The 22,616-nt window shown below is 53.0% G+C and overlaps 1 protein-coding gene across 1 annotated transcript in view; it reads left to right on the plus strand.

The window, feature by feature from the left end:
- PARP1 (poly(ADP-ribose) polymerase 1) overlaps window positions 1–22,616 on the plus strand; it is a 37,094-nt gene that overhangs the window by 4,467 nt on the left and 10,011 nt on the right. The window contains exons 2-13 of the mRNA XM_004605427.2: window positions 71–236; window positions 6,061–6,176; window positions 7,401–7,615; window positions 8,399–8,498; window positions 11,575–11,691; window positions 12,205–12,381; window positions 14,322–14,472; window positions 15,683–15,823; window positions 16,370–16,612; window positions 16,939–17,007; window positions 17,123–17,255; window positions 19,476–19,671. Of these exons, the coding sequence (XP_004605484.1) occupies window positions 71–236; window positions 6,061–6,176; window positions 7,401–7,615; window positions 8,399–8,498; window positions 11,575–11,691; window positions 12,205–12,381; window positions 14,322–14,472; window positions 15,683–15,823; window positions 16,370–16,612; window positions 16,939–17,007; window positions 17,123–17,255; window positions 19,476–19,671 (1,824 nt within the window). The remainder of the gene's footprint in view (window positions 1–70; window positions 237–6,060; window positions 6,177–7,400; window positions 7,616–8,398; window positions 8,499–11,574; window positions 11,692–12,204; window positions 12,382–14,321; window positions 14,473–15,682; window positions 15,824–16,369; window positions 16,613–16,938; window positions 17,008–17,122; window positions 17,256–19,475; window positions 19,672–22,616) is intronic.

Genomic DNA, 22,616 nt, shown 5'->3' on the forward strand with positions numbered 1-22,616 from the left:
TGCACAATAGGAAACGGCCGTGTTGTGTGCCTGTGGCTGTGGCTTAAACTACATGTTTCCCTCCCGCCAGTCGCCCATGTTCGATGGAAAGGTGCCGCACTGGTACCACTTCACCTGCTTCTGGAAGGTCGGCCACTCCATCCAGCAGCCCGACGTTGAGGTGGACGGGTTCTCCGAGCTGCGCTGGGACGACCAGCAGAAAGTCAAGAAGACGGCGGAGGCTGGAGGCATGACAGGTGTGTGCAGGGCGGGGAGGTTCTGAGTGTAGTGGGCCGCCCCCTCCCCCCCTTCATACATGTGCACACGTAGAGAGCACGGAGCTCGAGGTACTGACTCAGCGGCACAGAGCCAGTTGCAGGGTCTTCATTCGCCCAGAGGCTCGAGGCGTGTGATGGTGCCGCCTGTGTTTCAGCTGCAGGTGTGCAGAAAGTAGAGTTCCTGTCCGCAGGGACACGGGCTTGCCCACCATCCATGTTTTCCCATCAGAGGCTCCATTTAGATTTTATTTGAGTTTGGTCTTTGGGCCACACGCAGCAGTGCTCAGGGCTCATTCCTGGCAGCCTTGAGGGTCCTTATGGGAAGCAGGGATTGAACTTGGGTTTGGCCTCCTGCCTGCAGTTCTATCTCTTTGCTCCCCCCCTCCCCATGCATTTTAAGAATTCGGTCAGGTTGGAGAGAGAGTAAGGAGGATAGGGGTGCTTGCCTTGCACACGAGCTCTGCCACCAGTAAGCCCAGAGCAACAGTGTGTGTGTGACCCCCAAATCCCCTACACCTCCCCCTGAAAATCATCATTGAGCAGTGGACTGAAGGTGGCACATGTGTGGCACTGGGATCTCAGGTCTGCAGTGTGGGGTGGTGCGGGGGGCTCAGACTTGAGGCCTCACCCATAGGGCCACCTCCCGGCCCCAGGTCCCAGGAATCCTTTGCAGGTTTGGGATACTAGTCCTTCCTAAGAGGTGCCTTGTGCAGACATATTCTCCCAGCTCGCGATTTGCTTTGTCTAGTTTTCTCATTCTCCTTGTACTATCTTTCACAGAGCAGAAGTTTTAAATATTTTGTTGATGCTGGTGGTTTTGGTGTCAGGGATTGTTGACCACTGAGCTGGATTCTTGGCCACAGAAGTTTATATTAGGTTCCCTCCTTACTGCTGTTTTGGTATATGCTGAAAGTCCAGACATGCCCAGTTGACCCTAGCTGCCTGCAGGGCATGTGCTTGAACCCTGCACTGTCCCCCATCCCCCACACTCACAGCTTTCAGCCTGTGGGGCAGACATTTCATCAAGTGAGCTGTCCCGGGCGCCGTACAAGTTTTTTTTTTTTTTCTTTTCAGTGATACTCATTAACCATTGTCTTTGGTGGCTTATATCTCAGTGCTGTATCTGAAGCTATCAGAGTATCCAGATTCATCTCAGTTTTCTCCTGTGCCATCTCCTCTACGAGTTTTTGATTTCATCTAAGTCTATCATGGAGCATCTTTATGGGAGAAGGCGTCCCTGGCCATGCTCAGGGCTTACTCCTGCCTCTGGTCTGGGATCACTCCTGGCTGGGCCCGGGGACCATGTGTGGTGCTGGGATTCAAATTGGGTTCAGCTGCGGGCAAGCCACGTGCTATAACCCCCATTGTGTGTCTCCAGCACGTGATTGATTTTGAGCTAGTTTTTATGAAGAGTTTCAAGTCTGTGCTAGATAAAAATGTTTTGTGTCCAGTTGTTACAGTATTATTTGTGTAAAGGTTCTTTTTTTCTGCATGTACTGTTTGCTCCTTTGTCAAAGATCAGTTGAATTATGTCTGGGCTTACTCCAAGGCTCTTGATTCTGTTTATCTATTGGTCTTATCTTCTGCTATTTCCAGTGCCTTGATACTATGACTCTACATGTCTTGTTTGTTGGGGCCACAAGCAGTGCTGGGGTTACTCCAAGAGGCCCTATAGAAATCTTGGAGTTTCTTCAGTCCACCGAATTGCTATTCCGGATCTTTTGCCTGTTCACTAGACTTTAGGGGGGGTGGGTTGTTTGTTTGTTTGTTTGTGAGAGGGCCATACCAACGATGCTCAGGGGTTACTCCTGGCACTCTGCTCAGGAATACTCCAGGAACCATATAGGATTCTAGGGATCATGGATTATCTCCAGGCCAGGCAAGTGCCCAGCCTGCTTTATTATCTCCAGCTGCTTTTTGTTTTTTACTGTTGTTTGTGTTTTGGGATCACACCTGACTATGCTCAGGGGCTGGCTCTGTGCTCAGGGATCACTCCTTATAGTGCCAGGAATCCAACCTGATGTACAAGGCAGGCACCTCAGCCACTGTAGCATCTTCCCGGCACTTGAGTTGGTTGTTTTGTTTTATTATTGTCATACACAAGCCTCTTGGATATTTTCTATGTTACTTTATTTTGGGGTGGGACTTTGGACCACACCACTGTGCTCTGTGTACTCCTGGCTCAGTGCTCCCGTTGTCAGATGATGCCAGGAATTGAACCCAGTTTCCCATTATGCCAAACAGTGCTCCAGCTTTTTGAGCTCTCTCTCCAGTTCAGTGCCTTTTAGTTTTGTTTTTGTTTTTGTTTTTGAGCCACACCCGGTGCTGCTCAGGAAATATTCCTGGCAGTGCCGAGGGTGGGGGGGTGGGGGGGCACGGAATGACTTCCTGGGGATCAACTTCCAGGTTGGCTGTATGCAAAGCAAGCACCTTCCCCGCTGTACTATTGCTCCAACCCAATCTTTTCATTTTAAATACGTTTCTGTCATTTTTGAAAATCTCCCACGCCTGCTTTTGTCTCTCTCTGCCTTCCTTCCCTGACCCAGTTTAACCTATTCTTGCGACTCTGTGCTGTCAAGGGGCATCTGCCCTCCCAGGAGCTATTTTTGCCTGTGTTGGAAACAGATCAGAGAAACGGCTCGGAGTTGTGAATAATTAGAGAACAGTAACTTTGCTAAAAAGTGTCTGGAGTGTGTCAGGTTTATAAGAAGACAAGCATATTAAAAAAATCATGTTCAGATATAATAAAAATTTTTGATGTTCAGAATAATGGAGATGATCAATTTTAGGGTTTGATTGCTCCATTAAGTCATGAGTTGAGATTCTCCCATATTATTTCATTTGTTTTGGGGGGTCTACACCAGTGGCCCTCAGGGGCTGCTCCGGTTCCTGGGCCCCTGTGCATGCTCAGCCCATCGAGCTGGTTCTCTGGCCCTTCGTGGACCCTCCCCATTTCTTCCAGCCCACAACCTCTACTCTGCCCTGGATTTTCACTCAGTCTCTGTCAGACTTTTTTTTTTTTTTTTAAATTTCATAAACTCTCAATTTATTTATTTATTTATTTATTTTTGCTTTTTGGGTCACACCCAGCGATGCTCAGGGGTTACTCCTGGTTCTGCAGTCAGGAATTACTCCTGGCAGTGCTTGGGGGGACCATATGGGATGCCGGGGATCGAACCCAGGTCGGCCGCGTGCAAGGCAAACGCCCTACCCGCTGTGCTATCGCTCCGGCCCCCTCTGTCAGACTTTTACTTCACTTGGCCTAAGGTCTTCAGGATGTATCCATGGTCAGTTTCTTCATGGTCTCTCGTGGTCTGTTTCTTTCAGAAAGGGCCAAACAAGATTCCTCAGATGCATAGCCCGTGTTCTGTTGATCCATTCGCCATCCACCGATGGGCATTTGGGTTGTTTCAGCTTTGGATGTTTGTGAAGAATGTTGCTCTGTCGGGCAACTCTTAACTCCAGACACAGCCTTCCATTCTCTTTAAGCGGGTACCTGGCACTGGAAGTGCCAGGCTGTGTGGCAACTTATGGATAATTTTCTTTGGAGCCACCCCACTGTCTTCCACTGCCTCCTCCATGTTCCGTGAGCTGGAAATCAGCTCCAGCCAGTCTTGCCTTGAGGCTAGACTTTTAACCTTGGCGTTGCCCATGGGGAGCCTGGAGAAAAGAGTGTCCACTGCTTCCTGCTGGACCCATGTCCTTCACCCCGGAAAATGCCTGGGAGGGTCAGCACCACTCAGGTGCCCATAGACACTCTCAGCCATTCCCCCTCACCGCCCCGCTGTCGGCTGTGCCCAACATCTGCTGGCAGGGATTTTCCCCAGGACCCTAGTCCTTAATCATGGGGAGCATTGGCTCAGGCTGGGGTGAAAACTTGCTCTTTGCAGCAAAAGAAGAATCTGCTCTGGTTTTCCAGGAGTGTGGCCTTCCCTTGAAGAAAACAAGAAATTTCCGGAGTATGTAACATGGGGAAATAAAGTAGTTTTAATTTAGAAAAATGTGAGGGGAGCAGAAGAGAGGAAGAGATACTCTGTTCAAGCAGAGTGCAGCCAAGAGCACACATCAAAGCTTGTTGGCTAGAGAGAGGGGGAGGGAGGGAGTAAGAGGAGGGAGAGGAAGGAATCGCACCCCTCAGGATGCCAGCCAGCAGGCTCCAGGTCCGGAATAAACTGCTTGCCCTTTGCTGAGGTGATTATACGGTGGCTTTTACCACCCTGGGATTTTGTCACTAGGATGTGACCATGGGGAGGAGCTCTGAACTCTCGATGGGGTCTTTTTCTTCTTGAGCCTTCTTTTCCAAGGGGGTTTACCCTACTTGGGGCCGTGAGGCTACTTCAGTGACCTGGCACTTTCTTTAAATCACATTTTGGTGTTTCTTCCTGAAAATCTCCTTTACCAGGGACCCCTACCTGCAAGAAAAACACGCGGACCAGACATGTGGCTCAGTGGTAGAACACTTGTTTTGTTTTGTTTTTGCTTTTTGGGCCACTCCCGGCAGTGCACGGGGGTTACTCCTGGCTTTGCACTCAGAAATTACTTCTGGTGGTGCTCGGGGGACCATATGGGATGCTGGGAATCAAACCCAGGTCGGCTACTTGCAAGACAAATGCCCTACCCGCTGTGCTATTGCTCCAGCCCCGGCACCTGTCTTTGCACTGGTTTGACTTTCAGAACCTCACAGTTCCCCAGCACAGCCAGGTGTAGCCTCAAAGCAACAGCCTGTAGTGGATCTTTAGGTCTTTAATTTCAGCAGAAGCTTTAAGTTTTCAGGGGAAGGGGGTGTTTATCTTGTTGAATATATATCTTAAGTACTTATTTTCTCTATTTCAGTGCTATTCAGATAGTAGTGTGCTCTATTTTTTTTAATACATCTATTGCTAGTATATATGTTTTATGTATTGACCTTGTAGTCTGCAGATTTGCTAAAAATCTCTTAATGGCAAAATCAGATAGTAGCTTTTTTGTATATTCTTTAAGGTATCCTGCTTGTACAATTTTGTCAACTGTAAGTTAAGAAGGCTTTAGTTCTTTCCTAACTTTATATCTTTTATGTCTTTTTTGTTGCCTTAATGTTCTTTCTAGAACTTCTAGAACAGAATTGATGAGAGAAGACAGCCTGACCTTGCTCCTAGTGTGAGAAAGTCCCAGACCTGCAGGCTCAGATTTTTCTCTAAGAAGAGAACTTAGCATTGTCCCACGTGCCTGACCATTTACTCCCAGGACCTTTATTAAGTGCTCAGCCTTCCCTCTCCCCTTTTTTGGTTTTTGCTTTTGGATCATATGCAGCAATGCTTAGTGGTTACTCCTGATTCTGTGCTCAGGAATTACCCCAGGCAGTGCTCAGGGGACCATATGAGATGCTGAGCATCAAACTGGGGTCAACCATATGCAGGGCAGCACCCTACCCATTATCCTGTCTCTCCAGCCCCTCGACCTTTCATTAGAAGTGACATGTTTACCTCTCATTTTGTTTTTACTTAAGCACTCATCTGTTTCTATTTTGAGGTGCTACTTTCAATTCAGTGCTTTGATGAGTAAAAGTACCCTGGGAATTAGAAGGTGGCCGGAATAGGCTAGATATGTGGCCAGTTGGGCCCTTGTTGGGTCCTCAGTTCTTTATCTTAATGCCAGAATAACAGCTGTGCTCGCCCATTACAGGGGTAGGAAGTGAGTGTAGATGAGTGGGGAGGGGCAGGGGGAACGACTTTGGTCATCCCCAAGGCCAGGGTGTTACGGTGGCAGAATCCGGAGCAGTGCCTCCCTGCCCCAATTGCTGAGGTGTCTGCGCTTGACTCCTCAGGCAAAGGCCCAGATGGAGCTGGCAGCAAAGCTGAGAAGACGCTGGGGGACTTTGCAGCCGAGTACGCCAAGTCCAACAGAAGCACGTGCAAGGGCTGCATGGAAAAGATCGAAAAGGTGAGGGCGTTTTGGGCATTGGACGGTGTGGCTGCTCCCCGGACATGGCTCGGTGGTGGAGCGCCTCGCCTCTCTGACATCCTGGGTCTAATCCCCAGAGAGAGAGCGGGGCCAGAGGGTGTGTGTTTGAGTGTGCGCTCCACATTGGTGACTAAAAGACCACTGATACCTTGCTGGGGGCAGGAGGCAGCAGGGTTCAGATAGTTCTGGCCCTGGTGACTCACAGGCCAGGCCTGAGTTCGTGGCTGCATCTCGTAGGACACCTGGGAGCGGCTGCAAAGCATTTCACACATCCATGGACACAGGCAGGCAGCAGCCTCGTCCCCTGCCCCAGCCTCGTGCAAACGTTCCGTCCAGGAGAGTGCTCCCTCCTTGGAGTTTTGGGCAGGAAACTGGGCTTGACCCCAATGGGTAGACCACTCCCTGTGGCTCCCTTCCCCAGCCATACACAAGTACTGCAGCCGACTCGCGGAAGGACCGATGGAGGGTTTTTACCTCCTCGGGGGATTATGCTGGAAACACGTGAACCCAGATATTTCAGAAGGGAAGAAAATGAAATTGTAAGGAGTACTGAAAGCCAGAATTTCATTCTGGAGGCTGGGCCTGAAAAGGGCTTTTCCATTCCGCGGCATCTCCTCTGTCTCTTGGCCTGAGGTTTCTGGGCCCAGAGCTCTCGGGCAGGAAGCTCCTGAGAAGGGGAGAGCCAGACAGGATGGCAGGTCGGATTTTAGTCTGACGAGTTTAGGGGATCTTCCTGTGGGTGAGGACCACCCCTGTCCCCACACATACATATGAGCACGCAAGCAAACATACATGAGCCTAGGGCTGTGCAAACCCCTCTGCTTAGCCCGGGCCTGCTTTGGCAGCTGGGCCCACAGGTTGGCGTCCTGGTGTGTCGTGGGTCCTGTCTACACTGGCACTTGGCTGTTTCAGGGGTGCTCTGCCCACTCCCCAGCTGTGTCTCTGGAAATGGTAGCACTTCTCCCCTGCTCAGATGCGTAGGTGAGGGGCCGTTACGCTCACCCTGACGTGCATGGGGTCCCGAGGATTGAGGGTAGCACGAAGAGCTGAGACTCCTGTGGCCCTTGGTATAGGATAGGGGTTGGGGACCCCCCCGATGCCGGGCACCCCAGCTGGCTCGCGTCCCCTCAGGATTGGGCCGTCGTGTGTCTTTTCTCGCTGTTGCTCTCTCACTCTCGGTACCGCCTTGGTGTCTTCCTGCAGGGTCAGGTGCGCCTGTCCAAGAAAATGCTGGACCCAGAGAAGCCACAGCTGGGCATGATCGATCGCTGGTACCACCCGAACTGCTTCGTGAAGAACAGGGAGGGGCTGGGGTTCCGGCCCGAGTACAGCGCCACCCAGCTCAAGGGCTTCGGCCTCCTCAAGGCGGAGGACAAGGAGGCCCTGAAGAAGCAGCTCCCGGCAGTGAAGGGTGAAGGGTGAGTTGGGGGGCCGGGGCTCACACGAAAGCCCCCGATCCCTCTGAGGCCCGTGGGACCATTCTCGAACACGCCCTGGAATCCTGCTTGGGAGATGCGTGTGTCTTCCTGTCTTCCATCATGAGGGGGAGTGCAGGAGTTGCCCACAGTACAGGATGTTTGCTGGCCCGGCTGGGGCAGACAGGCTGGGCAGTCCCTTGTTGGGGCTTCATTGTTGGGGGGTGGGCCACAGCCAGCTGGGCTCAGGTGTATTCCTGGATCTGTGCTCAGAAGTGACCCTCTAGCCATGCTGGGGGACCATATTTGCTGCCATCATTTGAACCAGGGTCAGGCAAGCGCCTTTGCCCCTGTACTTTCTCTCCCGCCCCTTCGTAGGGGCTTCAAATGGCAGAGCACTGTAGACACATCTGAGAACAGACCTGGCACCTGAGCTGTATCTTTGTCCAGTCCCTGCCCTGAGCAGAGCTGCTGGAACCTCCCAGTCATCTCACTTGTCCCCAGAGATCCACAGGTGTCCAGCCTCCCCTGGGTTCTGAGCCCTGTTCCCTGAGCTAGGTGGTCCCCAAGCCCTGCGGCCGCTGGGCCCCTCCTTGGCAGTGGATTAGTAGTTAGCTGCAGGAGGAAGCGGGTTTAGACTGCCCCCGGGACAGTGAGCTCCCGTGAGCACTGGGTGGCGCTCAGGAGCTGCTGAGGATGATGCAGGGCTGATTGACCAGAGTCCAGTGAGCACCGGGAGGCACGTCACAGCCGTCCCTGGGTTTTCTCTTACATCCTGTGTCGCAGAAAGAGAAAAGGCGATGAGGTGGATGGACTAGAGGAGGTGGCCAAGAAGAAGTCGAAGAAGGAAAAAGACAAGGACAGTAAGCTGGAAAAGGCCCTCAAGGTAAGCCCGGAGCTGGGTCTCCTTTCCTCCTGTGCTGTCTCGGGAAGCAGGCTGGGCGGGGGTCCTTGCTCCCCAAGACCACTAGGAATTCCCACGTGGGTGGCTGTTGCAGAGTTGGGCTTTTCCCTCAGGCCGTTTGTTTCCCTTGCCAAGGAGTCCTTACTTGAAAAAATCCACACTGAATTGAGGTATCAGTGGGGCTAACACTCCCCACCCACTCCGCTCCTCCGCCCCCAAGATCCTTATCCCCCACCTGGGTGCAGCTCCGGGAGGGAGCTGGTCTTTACTTCTGGGGTTCGGGCCTCACCCAGCTGTGCTCTTTTGTCTGTTTGTTTTTGATTTGGTCACTCACAGGGTATTGGGGCATTGCCGGCCCTGTGCTGGGGGGTTGAAGCTGGCCATGAACTCTCCTGGACCCTTTCTGTCAGTTTCACCTTGTCAGGAAGAAGAAAGGGAAGGGCTGGGGCTGGGGAGGTAGCACAGCAGGTAGGGAGCTTGCCGTGCACGTGGCTGGCCCAGGTTCGATCCTTCAGCACAGAGCCAGGAGTAAGCAGGCCCTAGGCCCTGCGCACTGCAGGGTCTCATCCAAAAACAAAAAAAAGGAAAAGGAAGAGGCCTGTGGAGGAGAAAACTAGCATTGATTTCAGTGGTCACTGACCAGATGATGCCATTGGGTCCCTGTGTCTATTCCACGTGTGTTGAAGCCACATAAAAGTTAGGATCAGAGAACACAGGGTGTGGGGAAAACTCGAGAAAACAACCTGTCTCTTCCCGGGCGCATGATTTCCACAAGCCATCTGCTTCACTCTGTGGAGTAGTCGGGCTCTGGGTGTAAAATTGGAAGCAGTTTCTGATCTGGTTCCAGTTGCTCGATGAGAAGCACAAATTTGGGCCAGAGAGATGGTTCTGAGGTTAAGGCGCTTTGCTTGCAGCCAAGATGGTTGCCCAGCACTGCATATGGGCTGTATATGGGCGTTCCGTTGAGTGCTGCTGGGGGTTGTCCAAAAGCCAGTATGTGTGCATTGCGAGGCAGTGCTCTGCTGCGGGGCCAGGGCAGGTAAGGCCTGAGCCCTGCCAGAAGTGTTCCCTGGGCGTGTCACCCCAAAACAAGAAGCAAACAGAAATATCCGTTGGCTTTGATGCAGCAGGTCTGGTGTGGGTGGTCCTGGTGCTATCTTGTGCTGGGCGTTTTAGGTTGGGTGCTCTCTGCCCAGGACTGTGGGTGTCATTCTGCTCACTGCCCCCTCGCCCTGGCTGTTTCCGTCCTGCACCTGTCCTTGGTTCCAGTGGTGAAGTAGTCAGTGCTGCCTTTGTTGGTGTTGCCCTTGTCCCTGCATCTGGCGATGCTAAGGAAGGGGGTGTCGCGTGCTCTACAATTATATGCTCCCCTTCTGTAACTGAGCGCAGCTGGGCATGGGGGCTGGGGGTGTCTGTATTTCCATTGGCCGAGGGCCCCCCAGAAGCTTGCCCCCCCAGAAGGTGTGTGACCCCTCAAGAACAGGGCTGGGATACTGCTGATAGTCCCCTGCCTGCTTCCCCATCCATGTGCTCTCGGACCACAGAGGACTCGATGCTGCCCAGGAGGCTGGGAGGGAATCAGGGTGGGGCGTCCCAGCCTGTAGAGACACAGGGGTGGCTGCGGGTGGGCGCAGGTCCCTCTGGGAACACACGCACCCTTGATTTCGCCTGAGCTGGACTGCAGTGTTGTTCTTATTTCCACTGACCACCCTGCTCTGCAGGGGTGGCTTAGCTGGTGTCATGCAGGTGCAGGATGTCAGATGGGAACAGGACAGAACCCAGGGATGGACAGCGGCCAACTCTGTGGATCAGGGCTCCGCCCACCCCAGCCCTACCTTGCGGAGTCGAGTTCACAGGCGCTTCCGGGGCCTCGCAGAGTGGGGGTGCTGCCGCCACCGCAGGAGCAGGGGCTTGGGGCGGGGGGGTATGGGAAGATCTGGTCCTGCTTCTTGATCTTCAGTTTCTTGAGATGGGAAATTTCTCAGAATTCCTGAAGAACGTGTTTGTTAGAATTGAGAAACCAGCCTTGCTGGAAATAAGCAGTTTTTTTGCGCTCCACAGCTAAGACAATGTTGAGAGGACTTGGCACTTCTCCAGCCCCCCCCCCGGCCTCATGTTGGGGTCGCTCCCCTCCAGCCAGGGACAGCCTCCCCCAAATCAGAAAGTAAACGTGGCCACTGTTCCCACTTGGGGTGGTTTTGAAGGGGATTTTAGGGGGCCTGGGAACAGTCAAAATTTCATTCAGGGCTGGAGTGATAGTACAGGGGTTAGGATGCTTGCCTTGCAGGCAGCTGATCTGGTTTGATCCCCAGCATCCCATAGGGTTCCCCGAGCACCATCACCTCGAGACCAGAGCCAGGATTAGCCCCTGAACACTGCCGGGTATGGCCTGAAAACAAAACCAAAAACACTTTTCATATAAAGTAACAGAATTTCTGAGCTCATCCCCTCCCCCGCCCTCCCCCACCTCCTTGGAATGTTCTACTTCAAGATAGTGGAGGAAAACTGTAACAGGCTGTTTCCAACATAAGCCGAGCAGCACAGTACCCCCGTACATAGAGAAGGGAAAACAGGTCTGCCCTTGAGAAAACTTTGGGTCTTAATCTTAAGAGTGGACTCTGAAGTTGGACCGGGATAAGTCTAATACAGGGGGAAAGTGGCATGGTGAGGGGACAGGTGTCTGGCAAGTCTGGGAGGACTGCTTGGCAGCAGTGTCTGCTAACCGAGCCAGGACCAGCAGTTAGAAACGAGGCCGGGGGCCAGGGGTCACCAGCCTTCTCACATCTCGCGCTGTAGAGATCCATTAGGTACTGTTTCCGTGGGACTAATTCCAGGGTCCTCAGTGCCCGAGCAGCCCCCTTCCCTGAGCCTGCAGGAGTGCACATGGCAGAAAGCAATGCGATGGGCTTTGGGTTGGCCTCCTCACTGTCTGCAAGGAGGGGTGGGTGGAGCCCCACGCAGGAAGACCCTGGTGGGACGGTCTGACTGGGCGTCTCTCGGTAAAGAGGGGAGGGGGTGTCTTGGGGTGTCTTGGTCCATTGCTGGCTCTCGTCCCCAGGCCCAGAATGACCTGATCTGGAACATCAAGGATGAGCTGAAGAAGGTGTGTTCCACCAATGACCTGAAGGAGCTGCTCATCTTCAACAAGCAGCAGGTGCCCTCTGGAGAGTCGGCGGTGAGTGAGCGAGGTGGGCACGGGGTGGGGGGTGGGGGGGCGTGCCGCCCACTGGTTTCTGTGGAGCAGTGAGAGATGGGGAGACTTGCAGCTGTGTTAACCCTGGACAGAGGATTCAGGTGATCACTGAAGTGGTCTGTGTGGGCGGCACATGCATGGGCCTTGGGGCTCCTTCTGTTGCCCCCTGTCCAGACTCCCCAGGGCGGGGGTGAGGGGTGGGGGGTTCTGAGCGCTAGGGGGAGGGGCTGACCTTCTCAACCCCCTTTCCGGCCAGCTCCTGCTGAGCAGTCACTGCTGCTGGGCGCTGGCCCTGGAAGCTCTTGACTCTCCCTGTCATTCTGCAGCACAGGGTGGGAGGGGTCAGGACAAGGAGGAGCCCAAGGCTGGAAGGTCTCCGCCTCCCACTGTCCACTGGGTGCCCAGGGCTGGGGGAGTGCCAGAGCTTTCCGTCCCTCTCGGACTGTGTCCCAGGGGAGCAGCTCCTCCCCTGATGTGTTTCTTGGCTGCCTGCAGATCCTGGACCGCGTGGCAGACGGCATGGCATTTGGGGCGCTCCTACCCTGTGAAGAGTGCTCGGGCCAGCTGGTCTTCAAGAGCGATGCCTATTACTGCACTGGCGACATCACTGCCTGGACCAAGTGTCTGTTCAAGACGCAGACACCCAGCCGGAAGGACTGGGTGACTCCAAAGGTAAAGTGGCATGGGGGGGTGATCCTGGGTTCTCTTGGTAGAAAAACCTGGTCCTCCCTTCTGGGATTGATTGCTTTGTCCATGTCCCTCAGCCCCAAGCCCTGAGGGTAAGCAAATGGATTGTTGATGCTTTTGTGACGGAAGTTAAAGTCCGGGTCTCAGTACTCAAGGGGGCATTAGGTCTAGAGTTTTAAGGGTGTTGAACTGTGGTCTGTCCTTCATAATTGAGGCTGCGATTTCAGTGCACAGCGTGATGATAGCACCTTAGGCTGGGACCCTCACTTGGATCTATGCCAGCGGGGAGCTGTGCCTTGGGGGAGCCTGGGGGCTGCTGGGCTGGCCCTGTACCTTGGGTTGGGTTGCAGGGGTGCCTGGTGAGCCATCAGTTCCCAGCGGCCCTCGCTGACCGGCTGCTGGCTCCCTATTCCTCTGTTTGCAGCCTCCAAATTGCTCCCTGGACCTTGCACACATTTTGAATAATTGCTGCAAAACAGATGTGATCTTGGCATTCTCCTCACCCTCCACCAGTTCTGCTGGAATATTGTCTCTGTTTTTTTGGGGGTGTGCAAACATCAGAGACCCTCTTCTGCTCTTTGAATCCCTCTTCCTCTGAGAGTATATGAGGACTTAACATGGGCTAATTTGTAGTCATAGAGTCTGTCTGCCGAGTGCATTGCACTGAGTACTTTAGAGCGTTCTGCTTGCACATCTCTCTAGATTGAGTACTTGGTGCTCATAGAAATCAGGGAGTTGCCTGCCCCACGTGGCAGCTGTGCTGACCCCAGGGGTTGGACCTATGGAGTCACGCTCACCTCCTGCCCTTGATCCAGCTCCATCAGCCATTTACACTTATTTCCCATGTCCCGTGTTAAACGCCCCTGCTCCCTGCCCCCTGCCCCTTGCCCTCTGCCCTGGGCCCTGGGCCCAGCACTCCCAGCATTAGGGAACTATAAACTTGGGGGTCCTGCTCTTTTGTTTGGGGGCCACACCCAACGGTGCTCAGGGGATCCACCTGGCTCTTTGCTCAGCTGTCACTCTTAGAGTGCTCAGGGAAGCATATGTAGTGCTGGGAGTGGTACCTGGGTCAGGTGCATGCAAGGCAGGTGTGAAAAGGCAACCCACTGCACTCTCTGGGTTTCCTGGACATGGAAGTCCCCAGTACCCCAATAGATCCATCAAATTCCCCTGCGGAGGCAGCTCCCGAGTGTCTGGGTACTGGCTCGGTTAGCAGACACTGCTGCCAAGCAGTCCTCCCAGACTTGCCAGACACCTGTCCCCTCACCATGCCACTTTCCCCCTGTATTAGACTTAATCTTAAGAGTCCACTCTTAAGATTAAGACCCAAGCTTTTCTCAAGGGCAGACCTGTTTTCCCTTCTCTGTGTACAGGGTCTTGTGTTGCTCGGCTTATGTTGGAAATAGCCTGTTAGCAGTTTTCCTCCACTATCTTGAAGTAGAACATTCCTAAGGGTGGGTGAGGGGATGAGCTCAGAAATTCTGTTGCTTTATATGAGAAGTGTTTGGTTTTGTTTTGGGGCCATACCAGGCAATGCTCAGGGGTTAATCCTGGCTCTGGTCTCGGGGATCACTCCTGGTGGTGTTTGGGGAACCCTATGGGATGCTGGGCATCAAACCAGATCAGCTGCCTTCAAGGCAAGCATCCTACCCCCTGTACTATCGCTCCAGCCCTGAATAAAATCTTGAGCATTCCCAGGCCCCCTAAAATCTCCTTCAAAACCACCCCAAGTAGGAGCAGTGACCCTATCTCCTTTCTGATTTGGGGGGAGGTTTTCCCTGGCTGGAAGGGAGCGACCCCAACGTGAGGCCTAGGGGACTGGAGAAGTGCCAAGTCCTCTCAATATTGTCTTGGTTGTGGAGTGCAAAAAACTGCTGATTTCCAGCAAGGCTGGTTTCTTAACTCTTAATAAACACGTTCTTCAGGAATTCCGAGAAATTGCCCATCTCAAGAAACTGAAGATCAAGAAGCAGGACCGGATCTTCCCCCCCGAGGCCCCCGCTCCTGTGGTGGCAGCAGAACCCCCACTCTGTGCGGCCCCAGCCCCAGAGGCGCCTGTGAACTCGACTCCGCAAGGTAGGGCTGGGGTGGGCGGAGCCCTGATGTACAGAGTTGGCTGCTGTCCATCCCCAGGTTCTGTCCTGAGAAAGGCCTGCAGGCAGGCTTCCCGGGACCAGCCTTCCAGATCTCTCCCCAGCACTCACTCCCCTGCCTTGTCCCCATCCGACATCCTGCGCCTGTATGACGCCAGCTGAGCCCCCACTGCAGATCAGGGTGGTCAGTGGAAATAAGAGCACTGCTCAGGTGAAAACAAGGGTGCGTTCCCAGAGGGGCGCACGCCCACTTGCAGTCACCCCGAGACCCCTGTGTCTACAGGCTGGGCTGCCTCTCCCTGATCCCCTCCCGGCCTCTTGGGCGGCATCCTGAGTCCGCTGTGGTCTGAGAGCACGTGGATGTGGAGGCAGGAGGGGGACTGTCAGCAGCATCCCAGCCCTGTTCTTGAGGGATCACACAGTCAGTGCCTCTGAGGGGCCCTCGGCCAGCAGCCAGCTAAGACCTCGGTGTCCCCGACAGGTTTCACTCTGCACGACTCCTTCTGGACATGCCCTGCTGGGCCCCATGCCCAGGGCGACACACACAGGCTTTCTGTCCATCCTAGTGCCTTGTGGCCTGGTGTCAGTTGTGGGGCCCTAAAGCTGCAGCTGCTCTTTTGTCAGCTTCCTGTGGTTCTGTTGGCCAGAACTTTGGGTGTCTATTTGGACCAGTCAAGTTTGGGGTGGGGGTGGTACCCCAGGTGGCGCTTATGTCAAAGCCTGCCCCAGCACCCAAACTCTCATCTAAGTGTTGGATGTGGATGTAAGTAATAAATACAGCTTAAGAGTTGCAGCTTGGGCCCAGAGAGAATGTCCAGGGGTTAGGCGCTTGCTTTTGCGCACAGCTGACCAGCACTAAGGAGGGTCCCCTGAGCACCTACAGATGTGACATACGAGGAAAAAAAAACACCCCAAAACGAGCTGCAAATTGTTTTCAAAATGAGGTGGGGGCGGCAGAGGAATGGGTTCATGTGCACAGCTCCTCCCCCCCCCCCGTCATTCCTTGGCGGGTTGGGGGGACAGGGGCAGGCCCTCAGGGTCTATTTACTGGCCTGTCTCCACCTTCCTGATAACTCGTTGGTATTCGCACTGGTCAGGTGCCCTGAGTGGGTGCCCTCCGCCCCGTACCCTGCTCCCCTCTTCCTGGGAGTATGAGTCTGTTCCTGCCTCACGAGTCTGCCGTCCTACCCCAGATAAGCCCTTGAACAACATGAAGATTCTGACTCTCGGGAAACTGTCCCAGAACAAGGAGGATGTGAAGGCCACCATCGAGAAACTGGGGGGCAAGGTGACGGGCACCGCCAACAAGGCCTCCCTCTGTGTCAGCACAAAGAGTAAGTTCCAGCCCCGCTGTGAGCTCGGGGGAGCGTGGGGTGGGGGTGGGGGATCTGTCTGGGGCGCAGACAGCATTGGGGCTCAGGTTCAGCAGGAAGGAAGCGGTGCTTGTGGACGTGTCATACCTGTCTCGTGTCCCCAGCCCGCCACTGCAGGCCGCTGCTGATACCGTCGGCTGCAAGCCCTGCCCTGGAAGGCCCTGGTAGCTTCTCTCCCCAAAGCACAGGGCTTCAGCGCCTGTGGGAACTGCGGAGGGAAAGGCAAGCTGTTTTCAGGACAGTTACTGTGTTCGCAGATGTTGCTACTTTCTCAAGAGCTCAGAAACACTGTTTCCTGTTCAGGACTGGTTCCCCCAGCGGTCCTGGTCCCGGACCTGTCTGGGGATGGTTGGGAGAAGGCGAATGAATTTTGTGGTGCCTTGCCTTAGATGCAGGGATATACCGCATTGGAGGGGAAGGAGGTCTTGTGGGTCAGGGGTACTTGGAATCCCCTGAGTATAGGTTTGACTGCACCATTAACCTTTTTCTGTATTTCCTCCCATGCAGAGGAAGTAGAAAAGATGAGCAAGAAGATGGAGGAGGTGAGGGAGGCCAACATCCGGGTGGTGTCTGAGGAGTTCCTCCAGGACGTCTCGGCCTCCACCAAGAGCCTTCAGGAGCTGCTCTCTGCCCACATCTTGTCCCCCTGGGGGGCTGAGGTGAAGGCAGAGCCCATTGAAGTCTCTGCCCCGAAAGGAAAGTCAGGGACTGCACAGTCCAAGAAGAGCAAGGGCTCCATCAAAGAGGAAGGTGAGCCACAGCTGTCCCTCCTCAAGGCTCAGGCGCCAGGCTAGGGGCCGGAGAGATACATAGCGGGGAGGCCGTGCATGTGGCCGGCCTAGGTTCCATGCCGGGCATCCCACCTCAAAGTACCACTGGGCATAATCCCTGAGCACAGCAGCAGGAGTCCACTCTGAGCACTGCCGGGGGCCAGGGTATTTTGGGACAGTTCCGTTTTCTGGGGGCATTTGGCAGGGCCTGTGGGGTGCTGGGGAGGCACCTGCAGACCACCCGCTTGGTCTGTCCTCCCATCCCCTCCCCCTTGTAACCTCACCCTTAATGCTTCTCTTTCCCAGGAATCAACAAGTCTGAGAAGAGAATGAAGTTGACTCTGAAGGGTGGGGCCGCCGTGGATCCCGATTCCGGTAAGCGGCAGTGTGAGGCTGGGGGCCAGGGGCACCTTTGCTCCCCTCCTCCAGTCCTGAGCATCTAGGCACCGTGTGGGCCCACCTGCTGAGCCCGCCGGCCCATCCGTGGCAGGTCTGGAGCACTCGGCGCATGTGCTGGAGAAGAATGGCAAGGTGTTCAGTGCCACGCTGGGCCTGGTGGACATCGTCAAAGGCACCAACTCCTACTACAAGCTGCAGCTCCTGGAAGACGACAAGGAGAGCAGGTGCTTGCTGGGGGCGCGGCGCCCCACAAGAGGAGGGGCCCATTGGTGCTGTGCGGTCAGCCTCTGAATCCGGGGGCGTGGGGAGTGAGAGGTGGCGACCGGCCAGCCGTCACCAAGATCACCTGCCTAGAGAGGCCGGTAGGAGGGCAGGGAAGACGCCACCCCCATCAAGTAGCTTCTATGGAATGAAAATTATTTCATGTGCTAATCCTCTTTGCAAAAACACAGACACTTGACCCAGGGGAAATAAAAGGTTTTACTGGTTGTCTCCGTTGGACCCGGAGCCCCTGGAAGCGAGAGTCCACACCTGGGCGGCAGCACGGGCCTCGTGTACAGTAAAGTGCCACCAGCGTTGGCCATCCCAGTGGGTATCAGGGGCCACCCTGGAGGCCACCTAACCTTTCTGAAGAAATGCTTTGTTATGCAGTTTTATGTCCTGCTCTTGGCTGGGATGGGAAGGATAGAAACTGGCTTCTTGCTTGCAGAGCATTTTTTTCCCCCAGAACTCAGTGCTTGCTGTCGCACTGGGAGAAGAGGGATTTGCCAAGGTGGCAACATGCCCCTGTCTGCCCCAGTCTGCCTGCCGAGACCAAAGTGGCCCGGCCCCTTCACAGGGTTCTGGTGCAATTGTGGAGCTGCCTACCTTTCTGGCAACTAATCCGATGGTTGGCGGATTTTGTTTATTGTGGTACCAGAGATGCAACCCAGGATGTTACATGGGTGAGACAGGCATTCTGACAAATCCAGCTTTTTTCCAGTTTCCAGTGGGGACACTTAGGGTCCAAACATATTTTTAGTAGGACAGATGGGTGGGTGGTTGTTTTGTGTCACTAACATCATCATGGGAAAAACTCAGCAGAACACACATATGGACGCATGCATGCGCGCATCTAGTTTCTGGGCTGTACCTGATGATGCTCAGGAGTTACTTCCAGCTTTGTACTTAGGAATAATTCCTGGCAGTGCTCAGGGGACCATATGGGAGTCTAGGGATCGAATCCAGATCAACCACAAGCAAGGCAGATACCCACCCCACTGTACTATCTCTCTGGCCCCTAGGTTTTGTGTTTTGAACCACACCTGGCAGTGCTCAGGACAGGATACCATATACAGTGCCCAGGACCACCCGAAGACGGGACTAAAAGGCCTTTACCCCCTACACTCTTACGAGTCCTCAGAGAACAATTTTTTATGCCACTAGGCAGCAGCTGGCAAAACTAAGAGGAAGCCCCAGTCTCCCATTCACTGTCTTGGTTTTCGCTTTAAAATATGCGTAAATTGGGGCTGGAACAATAGCACAGTGAGTGGGGCGTTTGCCTTGTACACAGCCGACCCCGGTTTGATTCCCAGCATCCCATATGGTCCTCCAAGCACCAACAGGAGTAATTCTTGAGTGCATGAGCCAGGAGTAACCCCGGTGCAATGCCGAGTGTGACCCCAAAAAAGCAAAAAAAAAAAAAAAAAAAAGCGTAAATCTTGTTTCCTAATACAGCTATGTGCATCGCCACCTTAATTTCAAGTTCAGGTTCTTCCAAGAAAAATGAATGGGGAGCTGGGCACGTGTGACTCATTGCCCTTGATTGGTAGGGATGGAGATGATGGGTCTCCAGGTGAGTTGTCCTGTCCTTCAAGCCACTGTGTGTCCTGTTGCATCTTGGTCTCTGGTCTGAGCCCAAAGCACCTGGTTATTTTTAGAAAAGGTCTGTGATGGGGCACCTTGAGCACTGACTCTCAGATAATACTTGCTAGCTATATGACTCTGTAGAGGTCAGAGCCCGCAGTGCCAAACACCCCCCCATCTCCCCAAGTGCTCCTTAAACTTGGCTGTTAAATCCTGTTATTTGGCATTTTGTTTGTTTTTGGCTTTGGGCCACATGCAGCAGTGCTCAAAGACTTACCCCTGGCTCTGTACTCAGGGATCACTCCTGGTTGGCTTGGCAGACTATATTCCAATGCCAGGGATAGAATTCTGTCGGCCATGTGCAAGGCGAATGCCCTACCCACTGTGCTATAGCTCAGGCTCCTCTTTGCAACACATTTTCAAATTTCTTTAATTCCTTTTAAAGGGATCTTTCTATTCAAGCAAAGGTTGAATAGAAGGCCTGAAAAGGAGGGCCCTGGGGGTGGCACGGGCTCCTGTTGTTCTCTGTCACAGCCTTCTGACTTGCTCAAGTGAACAGTGTGGGACTGATTCCCGCTGCTGCCCTCTCTCCTCCACAGGTACTGGATATTCAGGTCCTGGGGCCGTGTGGGCACCGTGATTGGCAGCAACAAACTGGAGGCGATGCCATCCAAAGAGGATGCCCTTGAACATTTTATGAAATTATATGAAGAGAAAACTGGGAACGCCTGGCATTCCAAAAACTTCACAAAGTATCCCAAAAAGTTCTACCCTCTGGAGATTGACTATGGCCAGGTAAGGGGAGGGGTAGCTCATTCATTCTATTTTGGGGCCACACCTCGCAGTGCTCAGGGCTTACTCCTGGCCCTGCACTCAGGGATCATACCCAGCCCAGCTCAGGGGACCATATGGGTTTGAACCTGGGTTGACCATGTACAAGGCAAACAACCTACCAACTAACTGTACCTATCTCTCCAAACACATTTCTTTTTTTTCTTTTTTCTTTTTTTTAATAATGTAGGAGTGCTGCTATTTGTTCAGCCATTGATTAAGCCGATTGAATTGGGCATGAACTCCACATTACTTTTTTTTTTTTAATTGTATCACCGTGAGATAGTTACAAAGCTTTCGTGTTTGAGATTTAGCCATACAATGATGGAACACCCATCCCTCCACCAGTGCACATTTTCCATCACCACAGTCCCCAGTATCTCCAACCCACCCCACCTCCCATCCCAGTCCTCTCTCTTCCTCTGTGGTAGATAATTTCCCCAATATTCTCTCTCTAATTGAGGGCATTTTGTTTTGCTCAAAATTTACCACCACCATTCAAGCCTACCTGCCAGGGGCAGACGCTAGATAATTTATTTTATTTATTTCCATTGCTCATTTTGAATATCATGAGAGCTCGCACGGCCACGATTGTAAATGTAAATTTCTAGATTGTAAATGTTTGGGTTCTGAAAACATCTCTGTATGGCACTAACTCACTTTGGGATTCAGTTGGGAGTCTCTGGGCCAGGGCTGTTGGTGCACTAAGATGGCACCTGGAGGCACATTGTGGGCGTGGCAGCCAGGCTGCTGGGCAGGTGGGGACCCTGGAGCCATGCGGCCTGGAGATTCAGTCCTGGAACCTGCATACCTGGGCCTTGCTTGTGGAAGCTTTTGGTTGCTGGGATTCCATCTGGAGTAGGTGGGGAGACTGCACCTGCTCCATCTGGGGTGCCCTGGTGAAATCCAAACACATTCTTGAAAAATAAACCAGGATGAGGCTGAAAAGAGGACAGCAGGCGAGGTGCTTGCACATGGCTCACCCAGGTTTAATCCCAAGTATCCTGTAAGTGATCCCCCGAGCACTGCCCGGACAGATTCCTGAGTGCAGAGCCAGTAGTAATCCCTGAGCATCACCAGGGATTGTGTTACCCTTTCTCTATACTTTTAGTACTTAAAAAGTGTGTTTTTCCTGACACCCACCCAAAAATTAAAAAATTTAAACCAGCATCAGAAATCTTTACTGGCAAAATGCTACCAAATTTTAAAAGAATTACTGGCACGCAGCTCCCAGAGGAAAGAAAGGTGGGAAGTTGGCCCTCACTGGCCAGCTCTCCCCACATGATTGATTTTGGTGTGGTTTTTGGTTTGTTTGTTTCTCTTCTTTTTGTTGTTTTTGTTTTGTTTTTGCTTTGGGGCCATATCTGGGAATGTTCAATGCTGACTCCTGGCTCTACACTCAGGACTCACTCTGGCAGTGGTCAGGGGGACCATTCACAGTACCAGGATCAAACCTGGGTTGGCTGCCTACAAGGCAAGTGCCCTTCCCGCTGTACTGTATCTCCAGCCCTGTCTTGTTTGTTTTTTCAAGTAAAGAAATTATATTAAAAGTACAGAGAAAAGGTAACACACATTCATAAGAGAATGTAGATGTCTCCAGAGGTGTCTGATGCCAGTCAGATTGGTACCTTTGGCCTCTGTCCAGCAGGGGTCACTCGAAGAGAAGGCAACAAACACAGACTTAAAAGTTGAGGGTCACCTGGACAGCTCTGAGTGAGCACACATGCTGGCCAGTTACTCAATACAATATTGCCCTGTTCTCATTCTTAACATGAGTTGTTTTAAGTTGACAGAGACATTTGAGAACAGTTAATCAGCACATCAAAATCGAATGGGTAAAGCAGAGACTTGGGGTATTTCCCATGTCAGTCTATACTCAAAGTGTAGAGCAAGGTGGGGCTGGAGAGATAGCACAGCGGGTAGAGCGTTTGCCTTGCACGCGGCCAACCCGGGTTCGATTCCCAGCATCCCATATGGTCCCCTGAGCACGGCCAGGGGTAATTCCTGAGTGCAGAGCCAGGAGTGGCCCCTGTGCATTGCCAGGTGTGACGCAAAAAAGCCAAAAAAAAAAAAAAGTGTAGAGCAAGGTGATGACAGTTGACAGTTTCCTGTTCTGTTTTTGTTCATGTTGGCCTCTGTGTCTAGAATACCCTAAACTATTTCACTTTTTTTTTCTGGTTTAATTGTCACTGGCCATTTATATTTTTAAGATCTCAGCCTTTTTGGCCCCAGGTTCTATCCCAGTCTTGGAGATATATCTATCTATCTATATATATAGTATGTATTGGGGGGGAGGGGGCGAGGAGGGGTTCCCACACAGAGGTAGGAGAGAGTCCCAGGAAATATAAGCAGTAAAAGAAAAGAGTCACAGTCATAGACAGCGTCTCATAAAATCTTGGAGGCAGTGAGTAGGGTGCTTGCCTTGTATGTGGTTGACCCGGATTCCATCCCTGGCGCCCTGTATGTCAAGCCCCACCAAGAATGAGCCAAGAGTAAGCCCTGAGCATTGCAGGGTGTGACAGAAAGACTGCCGTTTTGAGTAATAAAACCTCCCCCACTTTTCCATGAGTAAACTCCATGCCAGTGAAGTCTGAAGTGGAAAAACTCTTAGAAGATGCTCTCCTAAACACAGGGTGATTGTTGCATTCCAGCTAGAGGCTTTTGTTTTGTTAGGGGGATGAGGGGCACACCCAGTGGTGCTTCCAGGGATCACCCCTGGACGACTCAGGGACTGTAAGGGATGTCAGGGATTAAACCCGGGTCAGCCAAGTGCAAGGGAAATGCCCTACTTGCTGCACTGTCACTCCAGAGGCTTAATTTTTGGCCCCTGAAGGGCCAAATTTTTCACTCTATGTTTCAGTCCTGAGAGCTGGCAGCCCAGGTTAGCCCTGCAGCTTGGAGAATCCACA

This window comes from Sorex araneus, chromosome 9 (assembly GCF_027595985.1).
Source record: "Sorex araneus isolate mSorAra2 chromosome 9, mSorAra2.pri, whole genome shotgun sequence".
Lineage (NCBI taxonomy): Eukaryota > Metazoa > Chordata > Mammalia > Eulipotyphla > Soricidae > Sorex > Sorex araneus.